General features: G+C 34.1%; 1 protein-coding gene across 4 annotated transcripts in view; it reads left to right on the top strand.

Moving 5' to 3' along the window:
* The window catches only part of PLD5 (phospholipase D family member 5), a 427,293-nt gene extending 409,389 nt beyond the window's left edge, over window positions 1-17,904 (top strand). For all 4 annotated transcript variants that reach the window (XM_074262516.1, XM_074262519.1, XM_074262517.1 and 1 more), the window contains 2 exons: window positions 2,933-3,047; window positions 14,484-17,904. In XM_074262516.1, the coding sequence (XP_074118617.1) occupies window positions 2,933-3,047; window positions 14,484-14,752 (384 nt within the window). In that variant the 3' untranslated portion in view covers window positions 14,753-17,904. The remainder of the gene's footprint in view (window positions 1-2,932; window positions 3,048-14,483) is intronic.
* The last annotated feature ends 459 nt before the right edge of the window (window positions 17,905-18,363 follow it).

Genomic DNA, 18,363 nt, shown 5'->3' with positions numbered 1-18,363 from the left:
TGCTGCCAAATGAGAGATAAACCTGCCCAGGTCAGAATGAAAGTCAAAATTCACATGTCAAAAGTGGCATAGATAAGAGCCATGAATAATCCCTTACACTTCTAGTTTGGGCAATATAGGAGGATACAGTGTTTAAAAGATAATAATTTTTAAATTGAAAGACTTGTTCAATTATTATGCTGTATCTAAAAGTAGTACAAACTAGACAAAGATAGTTTAAGTGACAGAAATATTGAAACCCAAAGAAAAAAAGACCAAATCTAAAAAAATTTTTGAATGAATAGGAATTCTTTAAGTTCTTGGTATATGCCAAACATAGTTCAAAGCAAATAGAAAAACCAAGACAGCCCCTATTCTCATGGATCTCAAATTCTAATTAGTAAAGACAATATATAAAACAAAGTTTTGCTGAAAGTTAGATAAAAAAATGTTCTAATATTTTAACTGCTCAGCAATGGAAGAGGTACTCAAGGCCCAGAGATCCTTAATAAAAAGTGATCAATGTATTTTCCTTTAAAATGGCTATAGATAACACAAAATCTAATAAATTAAAACAATATCTTGAAAGCATCCTTGCAGAAAAGACAAGAGATGTTTTTGCAACTAATTTTCTCCAGAAAACAACTTTATTCAAAAGTCATATCTTGATGCCTTGCATTGTATCTTTGCTTATACTATTGCTAAGTATAAATAGCCTCATTTAGTACGAGAAACACTGGTGCAACTGTAAAAAAAAAATCAACAAAATAATTTTTTAAAGGTATATACAAAGTAGCTTCAAATGGTTCCATATACAATTAATGTGGTTGAAAGGATTCTTTCCATATGTCTGTAGATCTTTTCAATGTTTTCATTGAGAAATTAATTTTTTTTCTTACAAATGCATGAAATAACATATAGTTAAATATTAATTTGATTTCACTGCAGGATTTTTTGATGCAACTAATACTACTGAAGATTGGGTTCTTTGAATCAAGAAAAATGTTCAATATGATTGATATATTTTTAATAAAAATTATATGATATATTGTACTATACACATAAGAAGCTCAGGCTACTATCAGAATAAAACACAGATCTACAGACAGTAGTTAAAAATGTGACTTCTCATGTAATTTAAACATGTTGTGTCCTTTACAATCATTTAAATCAAGAAGTATTCAGTGAAAATTCTGGATCATAAGAATTTTTCAAACTGTTAAAAAAAAGTATTAAGCATTATTAAAAGCCCTACATTAAGAGGAAAAGTGTAAAATTCTATGATAATATTGAGGTAGAAAATAATAGACTTCCATATTATTATGAAACCTGCTAGTTTTCATAAAGTACTTCAAAGGTGTCTTGAGCTTTAAAAAAATGCCATTTTTCTTACTGACAATTAAAATTTTTTTTATAATAAAAATCTCCACTTAAAACTTTGCAATATGTAGAAGTCCCCAAATTCAAATTCTGGTTCATAAAAATAACACAGTTACATTTATGAGAATTTAAAACTATAGGTAAGATTTATAAAATATTTTTCACATTTCCCAAATTTAAGAATACCTTGTCCTACAGATGAAATGGAAGTTGTAAAGACCTATCTATTATTTCCTTGACAAAAGATATTCTCCTTTTAAATATTTTTAAAATATGAATGGATAAAGAACTTTGTTATGAACAATAAGATGTATTTGGCCTTACCCCATTTTAACAAGAATGGTCTAGGCTCATCAGCTGATGGATACATTGAAACAAATGTTTGGACATAAACACCTTTTAATGTTTTCATTATAAGTGAGTAAAGACTTCACTGATTTATCAAAATAATATAAATGATACTATTGTATATAACATCTTATTTCTGTGAAACAGGATTTTCTATTTTAAAGACAAAATATCAATCTTAGTTCTTGAAAAAGATTCCAAGTAACAATATTATCAATGGCATTGCATTCTGAGAATCTGCATTGGAAAATGTTCACACCTATATAAATAACATTATTTTATCACTTAATGTACATGCATTTATATAAATGTGTGTGAATTTAGCATCAGTATAGTCAAGTAGAAGGGAAATCAGCTTTAGAGACAGAAGACCTGGATTCAGAGGACATAGAGAGAGTAAGAGGGTTGCCCAAAATAACAACTACTAAATATCTAAGTTGAGATTCAAACTCTTTCTAACTCTGAGTGCTATTTCTATTATGCCATAATGCATGTCTGTGTCTGTCTGTCTGTCTGTCTGTCTGTCTGTCTCTCTCTCTCTCTCTCTCTCTCTCTCTCTCTCTCTCTCAGTCCCCAGGTATTTGATACCTCTTAAAGTCAAATCAAAACTCTTCTGGCGAGACATATTAGAGGAAAAAATAGAAGTACTATGATTTAAAATTGGAATTCTTGAAGAGCTTATTAAAACAAAGCCTTCCAGGCACATTTTTCAAAATGAACTCTCATTCCTTTGCACAGAATACCATGACCTCTATAAATCTCACATTTAATCAAATAGAATCATTAAAGTGGGAATCTCACGTCTCATAACTTATGCAACATGTAAGAATATTCATTTAGTTCATTGGCATGCTTGGCAGCCAATATCCCAAGGTCGACTTAATCCCAGTATGCCTTGATGAATAATACTGAGAGGTAAATAACCAGGCCCTCATCTCATCGAAAGGACAAATTTCATGTTCGTTTTATTTCTTAAAACTATCAATTACAGTATGAGTTGATGAATGTTAACTTTCTCCTTTGGTTACCCAGGTAAATCAATGAGAAGAAATACAAGTAAGAGGGCAGTTTATCTGAAATAGAAATGTGTTTAATATAGATTAAACCTATGGCCAAGGTCTCTTGGTAATATTCTACAATATATCATTTGCTTCCTATTGAATGGAAACAAAAAGTATTGCCTGTTCAATTCTTTTCATTTTTCTTGTCTTTCTTACTATTGCAGAAATTCTTTGATTTAGAAAAAGAGAGTGCCTGTTCTACAAAAGAACAAAAGAACAATTCTTTTCCCAAGTTAAATAGAAATAAATATATGGTAACTGATGGAGCAGCTTACATTGGTAAGTGACATAGAATTTGTGTCTGTAAAGTGTCATAGAATTTGAGAGTTGTAAAGGAATTTAAATGGTCTACAAAGTGATTCACGTACACTAATTTAAACCTCATATAAATCCTCTTAGGTAATTGTAAAAATCTTTTTTTTTTTTTTTCATTTTAACAATAAAAAATGCCACTTTTGATACTATCAATCATTCTCTTCTTCTTACTTTTTTTCAAGGATTTCATGACATGGCTCCATCCTGATTTTCTTTCTTTGACTATTCCTCAATTTCTTTTGCTGATCTTTAATCAGATCATATCACTAAACCAAGTGTTATCATCCAAGACTTTGTCTGAGTCCCCCTTCTTTTCCCTCTAAATTATTTTACTTAGTAATCTTGTCAACTTCCATGGTTTCAACTATGATCTCCATACAGATGATTCTCAGATCTATTTCCCTAGCCTTAATCTTTTTCCCAACCTCCAGTCTTAAATCTTTGACTATTTGACTAGAAACTCTAGTCTCTCACTAGATAGTTCATACATATCTTAAATCCAATATGTCCAAAACTAAACTTATTATTTCCCCAAAATCTTCCCCCCTTCCTAAATTCTCCATGAATACGGAGAGTACCACCATGCTCACATTTACCCAGGTTCATAACCTAGATATCATGCAAAACTCCTAAATCCCTCTTACCTCTCATATCAAATAAGTTACCAAGCCCTGTTGCTTTTGCCTTTGTTTATATCTTCTTCTCTCCTCAGATACTGCCATCACTCTGGCGAAGGCTCTTATCAGATCATTCCTGAACAACTGCAATAGCCTGATGGTTTGATTCCCCCACCCTCAAGTCTTTCTCCACCTCAATTCATCTTCCACTCAGCTGTTAAATTCATGTTTCCATCTCACCATTCCCATTCAGTAAACTCCAGGGACTCCCAGTTACCTCCATAATCAAATATAAAATTTTCTTTTTGGCTTTTAAAGCCCTTCATAACCTGGTCCCTTTGTACTTTTCCAGTCTTCTTATATCTCCTCCCTCCTAATCCCTATATATTCTGTAGACTTATCACACTGGCCTTCTTGTGATTTTTCTTAGATGTGACACTATTAGTGACTCCAAGCATTTTCACTAGTTGTCTCTCATGTCTGGAATTCTCTCCTTCTTCATCTCTGCCTCCTGGCTTCCTTTGTTCTTTCAAGTCTTAACTCGAAGCTTGTCTCCTTCAAAAAGCCTTTCCTGGTCTTTCTTAATCTTAGTACTTGATTATCTTAAAATCATCTTCAGTTTACTCTGTACATGTTTTGTTTGTACAAAATTGTTGTCTTCCCCCATTAGAGTTTGAACTGCTTGAAATCAGGGACTATTGTCTTTCTTTGTATTGCCAGTGCTTAGCACAGTTCCTAGAACATAGGTGGGCAATAAATAATTATTGACTGAATGATCAATATGAGCTAACTAACACCTGATCTCTGTGGGGGAGTAAAAATTCAGGTTACAAGAGATATTTGAGAAGCAGCAGCAGAATATGTTACTATGTCTGCAAATAGACAAGCTCTGAACCAGAGTTGAGAAAAGAGCATCTCTTTTCATCGAACTTTCCTCCATCCTTGAGAAGGTGGGCATGTCTGATGGCATCAGCATGAATAAAATATTGATAAGCCTGTTACTTTCTCCTTTGCAACATCTTTCAAATACAACTTTCTCTTTTCTGACAATGTCATCACTAGTGCAAGCCCTCATCACTTCACACCCTAAAGTGCCTGTTATTGAGTCTGTTTGCCTTTATGGTCTCTTCTCACTCCAAGTCATCTCCATTCAGCCACTAAAATAATTTTCCTAAAAAGGTTCAATCATGTCACACACTGCCCTTCAGTAAAGTGACTGGCCTCTATAATCAAATACAAAATATTTTCTTTCATGACTCAACCCACTCCTACCTTTCCAGTCTTCACTCCCCAACATGCACTCTTCAATGCAATGACTTTGGACTTCGGGCCCTTCCAAGAACAAATGCTCCATTTCTCAGTTCTGGGCATTTTCTCAGTCAGATAGCCAGAGACTATTCTTCAATTTCTTTTGCTGCTCTTTAATCAGATCATACCACTAACCAGCAGTGTTATCATCCAAGGCTTTGTCTGAATCCCCCTTCTTTTCCCTCTAAATTATTTCACTTGGTAATCTTGTCAACTTCTATGGTTTCAACTATGAACTCCATACAGATGATTCTCAGATCTATTTCCCTGGCCCTGATCTTTTTCCCACCTCCACTCTTAAATCTTGGATTTTAAATCTTGGATGGGATATTCTCCTTCCTCCATTAATCCTGACCTCCTCTGACTCTTCCAACTATGTGCCTGGCACATAATAGGCTTAATTGATTAAATCTTTTGCTCTGAAATCCCTGTAGGACAGCTTTCTGTCCTTAATCTCTCCTTTCTCTGCCTACTTTCTCTTTTTTACCTTTCACCTGTTGTGCTATCAATTCTTTTTAGCTCAGTTCCTGGTGTCCCTCTGCTTTCCTCCTCAGTGCCAAATTCTCTAAATCTCTCAGCAGTACCAAATTAGTTCTTGCTTCAAACAAGTTCGTAAAGGTAGGATCAAGCTCTATTACCCAATCCTCCTGAACCTAATTAAAATGCCTGTGGTTTAAGCAAGTATCCAGGCATTTCTAAACCTATCTCTGATTAATTGATTAAACCAGCATTATATGAAATCATTACTTTTAAGTGGAGAGAAGCTAAGTGGTACAGTGGATGGTGCTGGAGTTAAGAAGACTCATTTCTGAGTTCAAATCTGGTCTCAGATATTTACTAGCTAAGTGATTATTTCACAAGTCACTTAACCCTGTCTGCCTCAGTTCCATCTGTAAAATGAGCTGGAGAAAGAAATGGCAAAATCACTCCATATCTTTACCAAGAAAACCCCAAATGGAGTCATGAAGAATTGGATACAACTAAACAATAACAAAACTTTAAAACGGGGGAGAAGATAATAATTAAGGGACACTCAACCTTACAGTCAGAAGACTTCAGCTTTAGTCCTGGTCTCTAATTAATTGAAACTCTTGAGAGGATGTTACCCTCACTTTTAAAGTAGAAACTTTCTTCACATCAACTTCATTGGGTTCTTGAGAGGATCATATAAGGTCATAGATGTAAAAATATTCAATAGAGATAAAACAAAAAAAAGATAAAGCATAAAAATATAGTTTTAGTATTTATTATCCTCTACACCCAACTTTGAGAAGACCAATAAAAATATTTCCCCTCTACTTTGAAATAGCTACCCAACTGCAAAAAAAGATAATCTAAAAGGCCTAAAGAATATTAGTTTGTTTCAGAGCTGGTAATTTTAAAGTCATTTTTTTTCCAATAGGATAGATGATTCACTATTTCAATATAACTGTGATGAATAATAGAATTCAATCTAACTCCACTGGAAGACAGGAATGCTATTTTATTTTTGCTGCTTCGCTTAGTAGTCCTATATAGCTTACTCTTATTCATTATTGGCATCTGACTTGATCTTATTTCTATTTTATTGAGCACTGTGATAGGTATTCAAATGTGAAATGTTATTAGTAAATAACTATTCTTAAGATCTCTTTCCTGCCTTTAAACAAGGTAAGATTTTTAATCACAAGTCACGATGTTCAGAATTTAGTTTTACACTTTTCTTCCCACAATCTATGTGGACAGAGAAAAGCAATGCAACATAATGGATAGAGAGCTAGCAAAACCTCAGTGCACATTGCACCTCCAACATATTCTGGATTTGTGATCCAGGGTCATCTGTGTTCCATTAATCTCTGTCATGCTTTCCTTCTCCTCTCTCCCTCTCTCTCCCTCTTCCCTTTCTCCCTTTCTCTCCCTAAGTCAAATTTTAGCCACTGGGCCAAGTCATAATTTGGGGCTCTGAGCAACTTTCTAAAAATATAAATAATTTGCAGGGAAAGTGCTGGCACACATTGATAGAGGGAATTTCATCACTTGGGAGTTCCTAATATCCTTCTGCCTCTAATAAAAAAGTTCTAGGGAGTAACCAAAGCCACATAAAAGTTAAATGACTTGACAGAGATTACAGAGCTAGTACAAAAGGCAGGATTCTAATCTAGTGCTTCCTGAATTAAAGCTCAATTCTCTAAAGACTAAAATACTACTGTCCAAGAATAACTATTTCTAAATTGTGTATTTAAAAGTTTAAAACATAAGGGTAATAATAATAGACTATCTAAATAGAGGGAGTTGTAATATATTAATCTGATGTATATTAGTAATCTGCTTTATTTTAAACATTTTATATCCTCTAATCATAGTCTTTAAGCTCAATTTTCTAATGGCTAAAATGCTACTGTCAATTTCCATGAATAACAATTTCTAAATTATGGATTTAAAAAAGTTTAAAACATAAGTATAATAATAATAATAGGTGCCATCCAAACAGAAGGAATTATGGTATAGTAATCTGCTTCATTTTAAACATCTTATATCCTTTAATCATAGTCATGAAAACTTGAATCATAAGGTCAGGTTGAGTCACTGTACAAGGTATAAACAGGTAGCAAATGAATCTAGGAAAATTCAAACACATGAAAAATATTATTCATTTTACAAAAAGACTCAGAATAAAATTCTTCCTACTGTATCTAAAATATGATTTGGATTCCACATCACTTTTCAGAGACACATCTACTCCATCAAGTTAGCACAGCTGTATTGTGGGAGGACTTAAAGGGTATCAGAAGAAAAAGGTTGTTGGTGTTTTAAATAATTAACAGCTTGGCCAAAACTGGTTGTTTTTTTTTTAAACTTCAGTCAGGCATTTGTTGGAAAAGGTCATACTTAGAATACTGAGTAAAGCTGCGTGGAAAAATCCATTTGAAGCCTTATCACAGAAATACAGCTACACAGAGCTTTCACACCAAGGACATCCTCAAGCCTGTGTACCCGCTAGTTCTTGAATTCTCCAAAGTATAATTGGGACATGCTATTTCCTGAAGAAGCAGGTGGTGGAAATTATTAGAGATCGCCAACTTGTTTTAGAAGTTCTGTGATGGGGCATGAAAGCTACCAGCAGGATGCTAGGTTAATCAATGGAATTAAGAAGCCATATCAAGGTCCCATTTTCTATCTTCTCAAGCTAAACTTACTTGAGTCCTCCCCTTCCCTTTTTATTCCTTTGGGTAGAAAGGTAGGGAGAGCCATAGAAAGAATTGACTGCCTTGTGGTGGTTAAGTGAGGCTAGCAACTGGAGACTTCAAAATATATTTTGGAAACTGAGAAGGGAATTTGCAGCTGGGTGAAATTACATCCCAATTAGAAAACATTGAAGTACTATGTGTTAGTTTGGAAGTTAAATTATATGTTTTGAGGGAACAAAGCAGAATAAAAGGCAGTACTGTTTGAGAATCTAACTTTATGTCTTGTGAAAACTGTACAAGGCCATAATTCACAAAGGATTCAATTCAATTCAAGCATTAGAAAAATTTGTAAAGACACACAGAATTCTTTGGATTCTTCAAGGAAAGAACCTTATTTTCATCTTACTATATACTCTCTCAGAATGGGAATAAAATTTAATCAGCATTCATATTTGGCAAACAAGGTCATTAATTTGGCATGTATTTAGTATTTATTATCTGAAAAGCACTATTCTGTGAGCTTACTAAGACTCAGAATTTTTAAAATTATCCTTGCTTTTTTGGAGCCCATAATCATCATGGAGTTATGCCATATAGGAAAGTATGAACACAATTAGACAATAATGACATAAATATATGATAACATACAATAAATACACTAATGTAATATATGAATATTGAAGAATAAATTTTGAATATTTTAATAATAGTTTAATGAAATTTAATGATAAGTATACAATAATATAAAATTCTACTATACAGGAAATTAGGAATGGCACAAAATATTATTTAAGTATAGAGGAAAAAACAATTAAGATTGTCATTGGGTGAGGTTGAATCCTTGAGAATCATGGAAGTTAGTCTTAAAGGAGATTAGCTGCCAATAAATATAAAGATTGGTAGCTAAGAATGGCATTCTAGACTCAGGCAGCACCATGAACAAAAGCATACATCTATCAAAAAAGAAAAAAGAAAAAAAAAAGTTAAATGTAAATAGGTAAACGAATAGTCTAGCTATCCTGAATATTGTAGTTCCTACTTTTTTCCATGGTGGGGCACTGTGATTTTCTTTGTCCAGAACCAGCGTGACATTGAGGTATATAGTGAAGCGTCAACAGTAATTCTGCCTACAAGAAAATGTTAGCCTTCCCAGAAATGCATATAAGCAATATCAAGGCAGCAAAGAATATTTAGGGCTATTTATTTATTATTTCAGTAGGGGATATTGCCTCATTGCCAGTCTCCTTGCTCTCTCTCTAAATCTTGAATTCTAAGCCCAAGGTTCAATGCCTTGATTGTATTATCTGGCTAATCATATCAAAATGTAATAGAGAGCTTTAGAATTCATCTAGTCTAACCCCCTCATTTTCTCAAATAAGAAACTGAGCCCCAGGTAGTTTTAAATGACTTGCCTACAGTCCTACAGACAAAAAGCAGTGCAGGATTTGAACCCAAGATCACTAACATCAAATTCAATCTTGTTTCCACTGTTTTCATCCTCAGACTGATTCTGTGGCCATCAGTACATATTAAATCAAACTTAATAATGACACTTTGCAAAATAAGGCACTCTAGATCTCTGTAGGCCCTAAATTCTAGATTTATATATGCATACCTCTCCTAGCTCTGATCTATGAGAGTACCTATGTGTGTATGGGAAGAGAGACAAAGAGAAACAAATAAATAGGAAAGAAAGAAAAGGAAAAAGAAAAAGAAGGGAGAGAGGAAAAGGGAAAGAGACAGACACAGATTATCAGAAATATATTCCCAGTCTGTGCAGGGACCAGAGCCTCTAAACTGGGGGACCTCTTACAGATAGTGATAAAACTGGGTAGAATGTTTTAGATATGCAGTGCTAGTTGTATCTGAGAGCAATCATTTTGTTCCAAGTTATATTGTGTCAGTTCCCATGTTCATGATTTAAATTGTGTAAGAAAAGTAGAATCCAAGAAACTTCATGTCATAGGGAATATGAGCTTGAAAACATTCCATGGGCATTTCCTGGAATAGAGCAGATCTCAAAGTATTACACATGAAAACTCTGAAAAGTTACACATGAAAAAGCATGGCAAGGACACGTTTAGACTACAACAACCACATTTCTAGCCTTACGGTCTGGGAAACTGCTTTCATATCAACGGATGTATATTGGATTGTTTTCTCTCACAGCTGAATGCCATTGATCAGTTTTGTATCATTAGCAGTTTTCTGCTGCTGATACTTGTAATACTCTAATTAATTATCACTCTAGAATTTACTTCCTTCTCCTATACTTTGCAGGGGTCTCAATACCTTCAATTCTTGTCTATTGCTATTACAAATTTAATTAGCCTAGTCTACACAATGCACAAAACCATACAGCTTCTTAACTGTAATAATTTGCCCCAATAACAATATTAATAACTAGATATAAATCATCAACAACATGAAAGCATCCCTGATGTTTTTTAAATAGACCTTCCAGCATTGAACAGAAAAAGGTTATTAGCTGACAAGAACAAATCTAAGGTGATTCCACCAATAACCCATATTTTTTACTCATTTGGTTCCACAGACTGCTAATAGATATGGAAAAGAACATTCCATTTGTATATCATTTATATTCTACTTCTGAGAACAAGGATAATACTTTAATCAGAAAACAGCATGGTCAAAGGAAATGGTGCTTCTTGGCACTATCTAATAAGACAAAGAGAAAAACAGATGAGTTGAAAGTCAAAGGAAATAGTGGGCATCAGTAGTCTTTTTTTAGCCCCCTTTACTTGTCTGCTGGACTGCATCAAAAATACATTCAAAGTGCCCCAGAATATAAAATACTGAACAATAGCCTTGAATGAATATTACTCTGCTTATTGTACCTACAGTATATAACATGCTCCAAAGATTGGAAACTGACCTGGAAGAATTGTCATGTGTCAGCCGTGGATAGGATTTGTGGAATATTTTAAGGATTTCTAATTTTTTCTATTTGCTAACTTTGAATATCCAAACATTAGGGCTCTTTTACTACTCCCAAGTTATGTATGTAATGAACATCTGAGAGATGGGGCAAAGTCCTTATATCTTAGAATCACAAGTAAGGAGATTTACAGATTCTATCTTGAGTAAGAGAAAAGTATTCTAACATTGAAGTTAGCTACTTCTCTCTTAGCCATTCATAATCTCAGGACCTTCAAGTTATAAATTCTGGAGAGTAAAACTATTAACACCATAATCTATGGGAGAATCGGCTTATTCTGCATACACAAGTGAGTATCATGAACTTCCATCTTTGAACTGCTGCTTTCTCTGTAAATTTTATTTCTAGCTCTTGGCACATACACTAGAAAAAGCATCAATGATCTGATCCTGTAACCCTACCAAAAGATGACATCAATAAAAATGCTAAGAGGCAAAGTCAATATTATTATTCCTCTACTTTGCCATAAAACTAATAGTCAGATGGCTATACTTTCAAATTTCTTCTCAATAAATTGATCTTCAGGTAAATGTATGCATAAACAATCTCATTTTTCTAGTCTGACCACAGACAACACAATACCAGACATTTAGAAAACATTTGCTGCTAAATGGCAGATAATTCAACGAATGCCTACCTATTCCCATCCTGCCAATTTGCTTTCATTATCAAAACCAAAAAATATATCTAAAATGAAGCCACTAACAGTAAAAAAGATGTGACTAAAAATGTTTGCAAGAAAATAAAAACATTTTGATAACATCAATTTTGTTTTGTTTATGAGTGGATATTCTTCATGATGATGCTTAATGCAATGGCCCTGATTTCCTAAGCTCTAAGTAGGAATCGCTTAAGAGATTGGAGATATTTAGCTTGGAGAAGAGAAGATAAGATGGGGAAACATGATTGGTATTTTTTCAATATTAGAAGGGCTATCATATAAAAAAGATTCAATTTATTCTATGAGGCACCATAGAGCAATGAGTAGGATTTATAGGAAAATAGATTTTGGCTCAATATAAAGAGGAATTTTCTAACAATCCTACAATGAATCAATCTGTGAGATAGTAAGATCCCCATCATTTAAAATAGTGAAGCAGAGACTGGCTGGCTATCCAGGATGTCCTAGAAGGGTATCCCAGTTCTTCCATTAATTAGCTTATGATCTTGAATAAATCTTTCACAATTTTTCTAGAGAGCACATTGAGAACTTGATATTCAAAACAATTTTGTTGACATAAGTGGTTCTATTATCCCCATTTTTCTAATGAAAAAATAGAAGCTCAGAGAAGTTGCGAGTTACTCAAAACACCACTGTTCATGGATTGAGGGCTAAAAGATTTTAGATATCAGAGATTACCTATTCCTGTCCTCCCATTTTACAGATGCAGAAACTGAGGTTAAGTGACTTCTTCAGGGTCACATAGATAATAAATATCTCAAGCAAGTAGAATCCAAGATGGTCAAGAGCAGGAAATCTCTCCTCCAGACTCTAAGAGGGTGTCGGGCTAAAATTATATGAATTTATGGTTTTTAAAGATGTCTAGTACAGAGATACAATTGTAAGGAGTTCAGCTTGTCACATGGGACCCTTCCCATAAAAATATTTGATTGCAGAAAAAAACTCATGAATAGCTAGTAACTTCCATTATTAAAGAATAGAATAAAAGGAAATTCAATAAATTATACAAATTAGAATATGCCACAGGGGAGTAAAGGAATAGACTTCGCTGTAAGTGAAGTAAAATCTCAGTTTAAAATACAAAAGAATGACCTTACCAAAGAAAAGTTTGCTCTCATCAGCTGTAAAGAGTACAGGACCTAGAAGATCAGGAGACAAGGGAGAGACTAACTTCTACTACATGTCCATTTCTCCAGGATTCCAGTTCACCATTCAAAGTATGCATTCACCTCTTTCTTGATTTGGTTTTCTCAAGGTCATTTCTCAAAGTACCTATCCAACTAACTGAAGTAAATCCCTTATTTACTCACATAGTATCTCAGATCAGAATTTTTTTATCCAATCAAGATTCCCTTTGCACACAAATAACACAAGTTGCAAGGCTATCTCTGGGTGGGGGGGAAGCATGTTATGGTTGGGTAAAAATAGGATTACATCTCACAAGATAGATTCTAGGGTCTTGAAATCAGACACTGTTTTTTAGCAACTGTCTGGTCTCTTAACAACAAAATGCCTCAGAGAAGTCTGCCATCTCTATCAACTGGTACCACCTACTAACCAAAAAGGGTTGCAAAAACATACTTAAACTGAGTGATATATAGGAGGAAGAGAGATGACTAATCTGGGTGAATTTTATTTTTAATGAAAATATTTTTGTCTTCTAAACAACAATTAAATTACCTTCTCCATTATATATATATATATATATATATATATATATATATATATATATATATATATATATATATATATTCCCTTTAAAAAAGGTTTGGAGCTGTCATAGATGAAACAACTAAAGTTTACAATAAAAAAAAATTCAGAATGGTTTTGTCAAATGTGGGGAAAGGAGACATTGTATACTGAACTGTCTTGTTCTGTCTACTTTTAAATAAACAGAAAAGACTAAATCCATCATTCGGAGGCCAAGTCCTTATTCTCCTTCTAGGCTCCAGACAAAGTGAGATATTGGATATTGGAGTATGGAACCTTAAGCTTCCAAGAGTATCACCTACTCACACCTTCACAATGAGGCTAAATAGCTGCTACAGATGAATTTATACTATCTCCATGATCAATTCTAGCCTTTAAAAAAAAGTCATTTTCTTGAGTTTTACTCAGGTGATCAGGACTTAATGAATAGTTTCCAGGTCAGAAAAATTCTGACCCTGATGTCAGAAAGATGTTTTATACCTCTGGGTAAAGAGACATAAAAATGTATCTAGTAAGGATCAGATTTTTTTCCACTCTGGACAATGCCTTACATTTATGTGTGTACATATGTAGTAGTGTCTCATCTCTTTGAGAAAGTATTAATTGTTCACAGGAATTTAAAGTTTATTCCTATATATTTTAGATGTTGCTGTATTTAGTGCATCTTGTGAATGTCAATAAAAAATAACATTTACAAAAAGAACAGCAGATGACTTGTTTTGAGTTTCAAGTTGAGCAAAGCTGATGAGAAAACGCCAAAATAATATGCTAATATTAATATGCCATATGTAAAGGCTTTTGGAATGTTTTTTCCTTCTTCTAGATCTGTCAATGCAATGTCACTGTTCCTATTTATTTTGGGGGGAAATGAATAGTATTATTTTTATTGTATTTGCAATAGGCCCCACTGAAAATGATTTTTTTTTACCATGAAGCCCTTTCTCTGTTTGTTTGCAGGGAATTTTGATTGGGTAGGAAATGATTTTACCCAGAATGCTGGCACAGGTCTTGTTATCAACCAAGCAGATGTGGAAAACAGCACAAGCATCATCAGGCAACTTAAAGGGGTGTTTGAAAGGGACTGGTATTCACCGTATGCCAAAAATTTACAACCAACTAAACAACCAAACTGCTCCAGCCACAAACTTAACAAATTGACAACAAACAAGACTGCTGTAGCATACAATACAAGTGAGAATGACCCCTTGAGTGTACAGCATGAATGAGGACACCTGACAGGATGGACAGATTAATATTTCATATCTACTAATAAAACACTAGGGGAGGTGAGGAAGCCAAAAAAAAAAGTTTTTTAAGGAAAAAGCACACATCAAAAATGTTCTCTAAACTGCATACAATAATATCTATATAACTATATTATAGCTCTATATACTACGATTTAAGACTTTTATATTTGTTACTTCTGACAATGAATGTTGTTTCTGCTTAGAGGTTAGTTTTCAAGTTTTACATTTGAATTTAAAGATTTCAATTCTCTTCCTGTTTTCTTGCCTGATTATCACCACAAGATCTGAGGAGAAATGAAAATGAGCTCTGTGATAACTCTTCAAGATCTGTTGACTTACAAAGAATGGGAGTATTTCACCTTGGAAAGGATACCAGTAGGATTACATAAATCACTCTCTGTACCTGTTCCACCATACCAACGTCCAAGCATAATTGGCTTATGTTTATATACCATCCTTCAAAACAATATGCAAAAAATGCCATTTGGTTTTCTCACTCAATTCCTTCCAATAATGTAGGTTTTATATTCTTTTCACCCCTTATAAAATTTTCTTGTTCTATAGATAGATTTCTTCTAATTCTATTATGTTCATTCTCTATAACATTAATTTTGAGTGTGGTATCTTTTGCAAATGCCTTATTCCTCTGAATGACTGTACAAAGGAAATGGAAGTCTTCAATTTTCACTTTTCAACTGTGCTTTTTTTTTACTAAATTGGTATTTTTGAACTGCAACCTTCAATACATTGAATATTTTTGCATGCTCCAAAAGTCAGGTGGATTCCCAATTTGGAAAAACAAAACAATTAATCACTACTAATTCCCAATGTTAGGTAAAGCCAGATTTGGTTTGAGACTGTTTGAGTTTGGACTGGGGAAGGGAGAAGGAGATATTTATTTTACATTTTTAAAGCATCTGGTATTATGGAAGAAAGACCTTTGTGGAACAATTATTTTAGTTTGCTTAGAATCATTAAGATGCTTTTGAGAGTAAGTCAGCAAAAGTTTGTAGCATTTTTCCTCTCTAGTCACTTAAGATACCAAATGCTTTTCAGAGAAATGCAATTTTAAAACTGTGCTTTTCATATTTTACTAATCAGCATAAGGATGCTGATTAGGCTTGTTGTTCTGTACTCTCATGGTGTGTCATTATTTTATAAATATACAATATAAACCCATAAATATATTAATAGAGGCTGTTGTCACATGAGAGAGGCATGGTCTAGTCCAAGCATATAGTTGGCAGCCAGGACAAAAGAGTCCCAGATCTCCTCCTGGCTCCTTCTATAGCTAGAGACAAGACACATCACCCCTTTGCCTCCAGTTTCTATTGGTAACGTAGGGACAGTAATACCCACCTACCTCACAGAGATGCTGTGAGGGTTAGGAACTATTTACAGTGTTTTGAAATCAAAAGAGCCTATATAAATGCTAAGCATTATTACATATAATCTTCTTTCTTGGGATCACTTTGGTGGTATCCTAATATAATAATTATGAAGTTCTTCCTGAAGAACTGGTGGAGGAACAAAACATGTCTTCAAAGCTGCAGATTTGGATGAAAAATCTCATGGAGACGTAAAAACCCTAACAGAAGTTTGAATTATCAAGAATGCTGGGAAAGCATTTGAATGGAACATTTTGGCATGTCAATTTGTCTCAATGTGTAGTAATATCAACATGGAACACTGTGCTAGTCATCTTTGAAAACAACAAAACAGAATAAGAGAAAGCATTCTCACCAACCACAATGCTTCTTTTTCAACTACTTGGTTCTTACCATGCCAGAAGAAACAGAGATGTATATACATCAGTTTTATCAGCTGGATCCTGGTCCTAAAGAATGACTGATGATTTGTCTCACTACTGTAAAACTTTCTGGTTGTTTTAAAATAATGTTTGGTTGGATATGTCAACCAGTTTGAAAATGGTGCATGTGCTAGAATTGTATTTTTTCAAAGACTACTGTACTTTTATGAAAGAATTTGATTTTTAAAGGTCTATGGGTTTTAATGACATTCTTTATCACTAACAGCCAGTCTATCCAGCTTGAATATTTAACACAGATTCCATTTATTGTAGGGTGCTACATGGAGAGCTTTGATATAATGCAGGGATCAATAACCATTCCATTAAAGTCCAGTAAGGTTTGGTAAGTTAGTGTACATAAAAATACAAAGGGAAAAAAAAATCTGAGAATACCCTTGAATTAAATAGAAAGAGCCTGAGTTTAGATCTGCAAAGGACAGCTCTAAAGGGAGAAGGGAGCAGCTGGTTCCACTGGGACAGCTCTGTTTTAGTTCTAGAGAGAGAGGTGAGAAACACCACACAAGCTCTCTTGGAATAGCTACAGTGAAGAGATATGGTTGAAATAACAGGGGAGTGGATGAGGAGAGGAGGAAGTACAGATACCCTTTGCACATGTGAAGAGAGATATTGTGCTGGCTGGGAACTACAACTTACCTTCCCACCCTGCCCAGGTAGAATCATCACATCCTAGATTGTGTCCAGAATCTACTTCTACCCTTGTAACAATAGCAATATTTCCACCCTCGTGGTCCTATGATATATAGTGCAGGGACTTTCTAATCTTAATATATTTGGCAATGGGAGGTTGGTCAAGAAGTTTTTCAAGACAACATTTACATCATTCAGCTTCTTAGAGATTGTACCTGGGCAATGATAGAAGCATTACTATGCAGAAGGCATTGTTCTCTGTAGCATTTTGATTTGCTTTTCTATTTGGGAGGCATGGGGCACAGGTCCCACTACTTATCTGCGAAATGGCTTATTTTTTCCTTTTTGGCTTTGAAGATCCTATTTCCCATCAGAAGAAGGCTAGATGAAATTGTTTTATTCCCTAAGTGTAATCTCAAATTCTTCAAGAATCATCAAGAAGGCACCTTTTTTTTCTAATAAGAGTAGTTTGGTTGACCCCAGAGATGATTCTCCCAAGAAAAGCAAAATGAAAGATGGTTATTAATTGGGAATATATGAAAGACCTGTGTGCTGCAAATATTGACTAGTGCCTTATTCATCCTCAAGCGTTGAGTTCAAATAATGATTAATTATACATAGGTAATTATTCAGTTCAATTTGATATCACTTGTTGATAAAAAAAAAAGAAGAAGAAGAAGAAGAAGAAAAGATTGAGGGACTTTCTATTTTAGCCTTGCAGATAAATACTCCAACGTTTACAAGCCCTCTAACTCTTTCAACCAGCCTATCCTTCTTCTAAGTTATATCCCTGTATTATACAATCAAATTTAATCATCTATTTTGGTTTTTTGTTGTTTATGTTCCCATTGTCATGCCATGCACTGCAATTGGGCATTGAAACAAGCATTTGAAAGGTTAATTTAATCATGAATCAGTGGTTTTAAGACTCCAATAGAATATATACTCATTTTTTGCTATTGTTCATGAATCATAGAATCTTAAGGGTTAGCAGGGCCTTTAAAAAGTCTAAACCCTATTTGAAGCATGAATCCTCTCTATGACATCCTTGATAAGTGGCCACTCAGTTTCATCCTGAACACTTCCAGTGAAGTGGACCTTAGGATTCCATGACTTGGTGTGGTGCTCATCC

Source organism: Sminthopsis crassicaudata, chromosome 4 (assembly GCF_048593235.1).
Source record: "Sminthopsis crassicaudata isolate SCR6 chromosome 4, ASM4859323v1, whole genome shotgun sequence".
NCBI classification, from domain to species: domain Eukaryota; kingdom Metazoa; phylum Chordata; class Mammalia; order Dasyuromorphia; family Dasyuridae; genus Sminthopsis; species Sminthopsis crassicaudata.
Note: the sequence above shows the minus strand (reverse complement) of the source record. Positions and strands in the feature narration are given on the sequence as shown.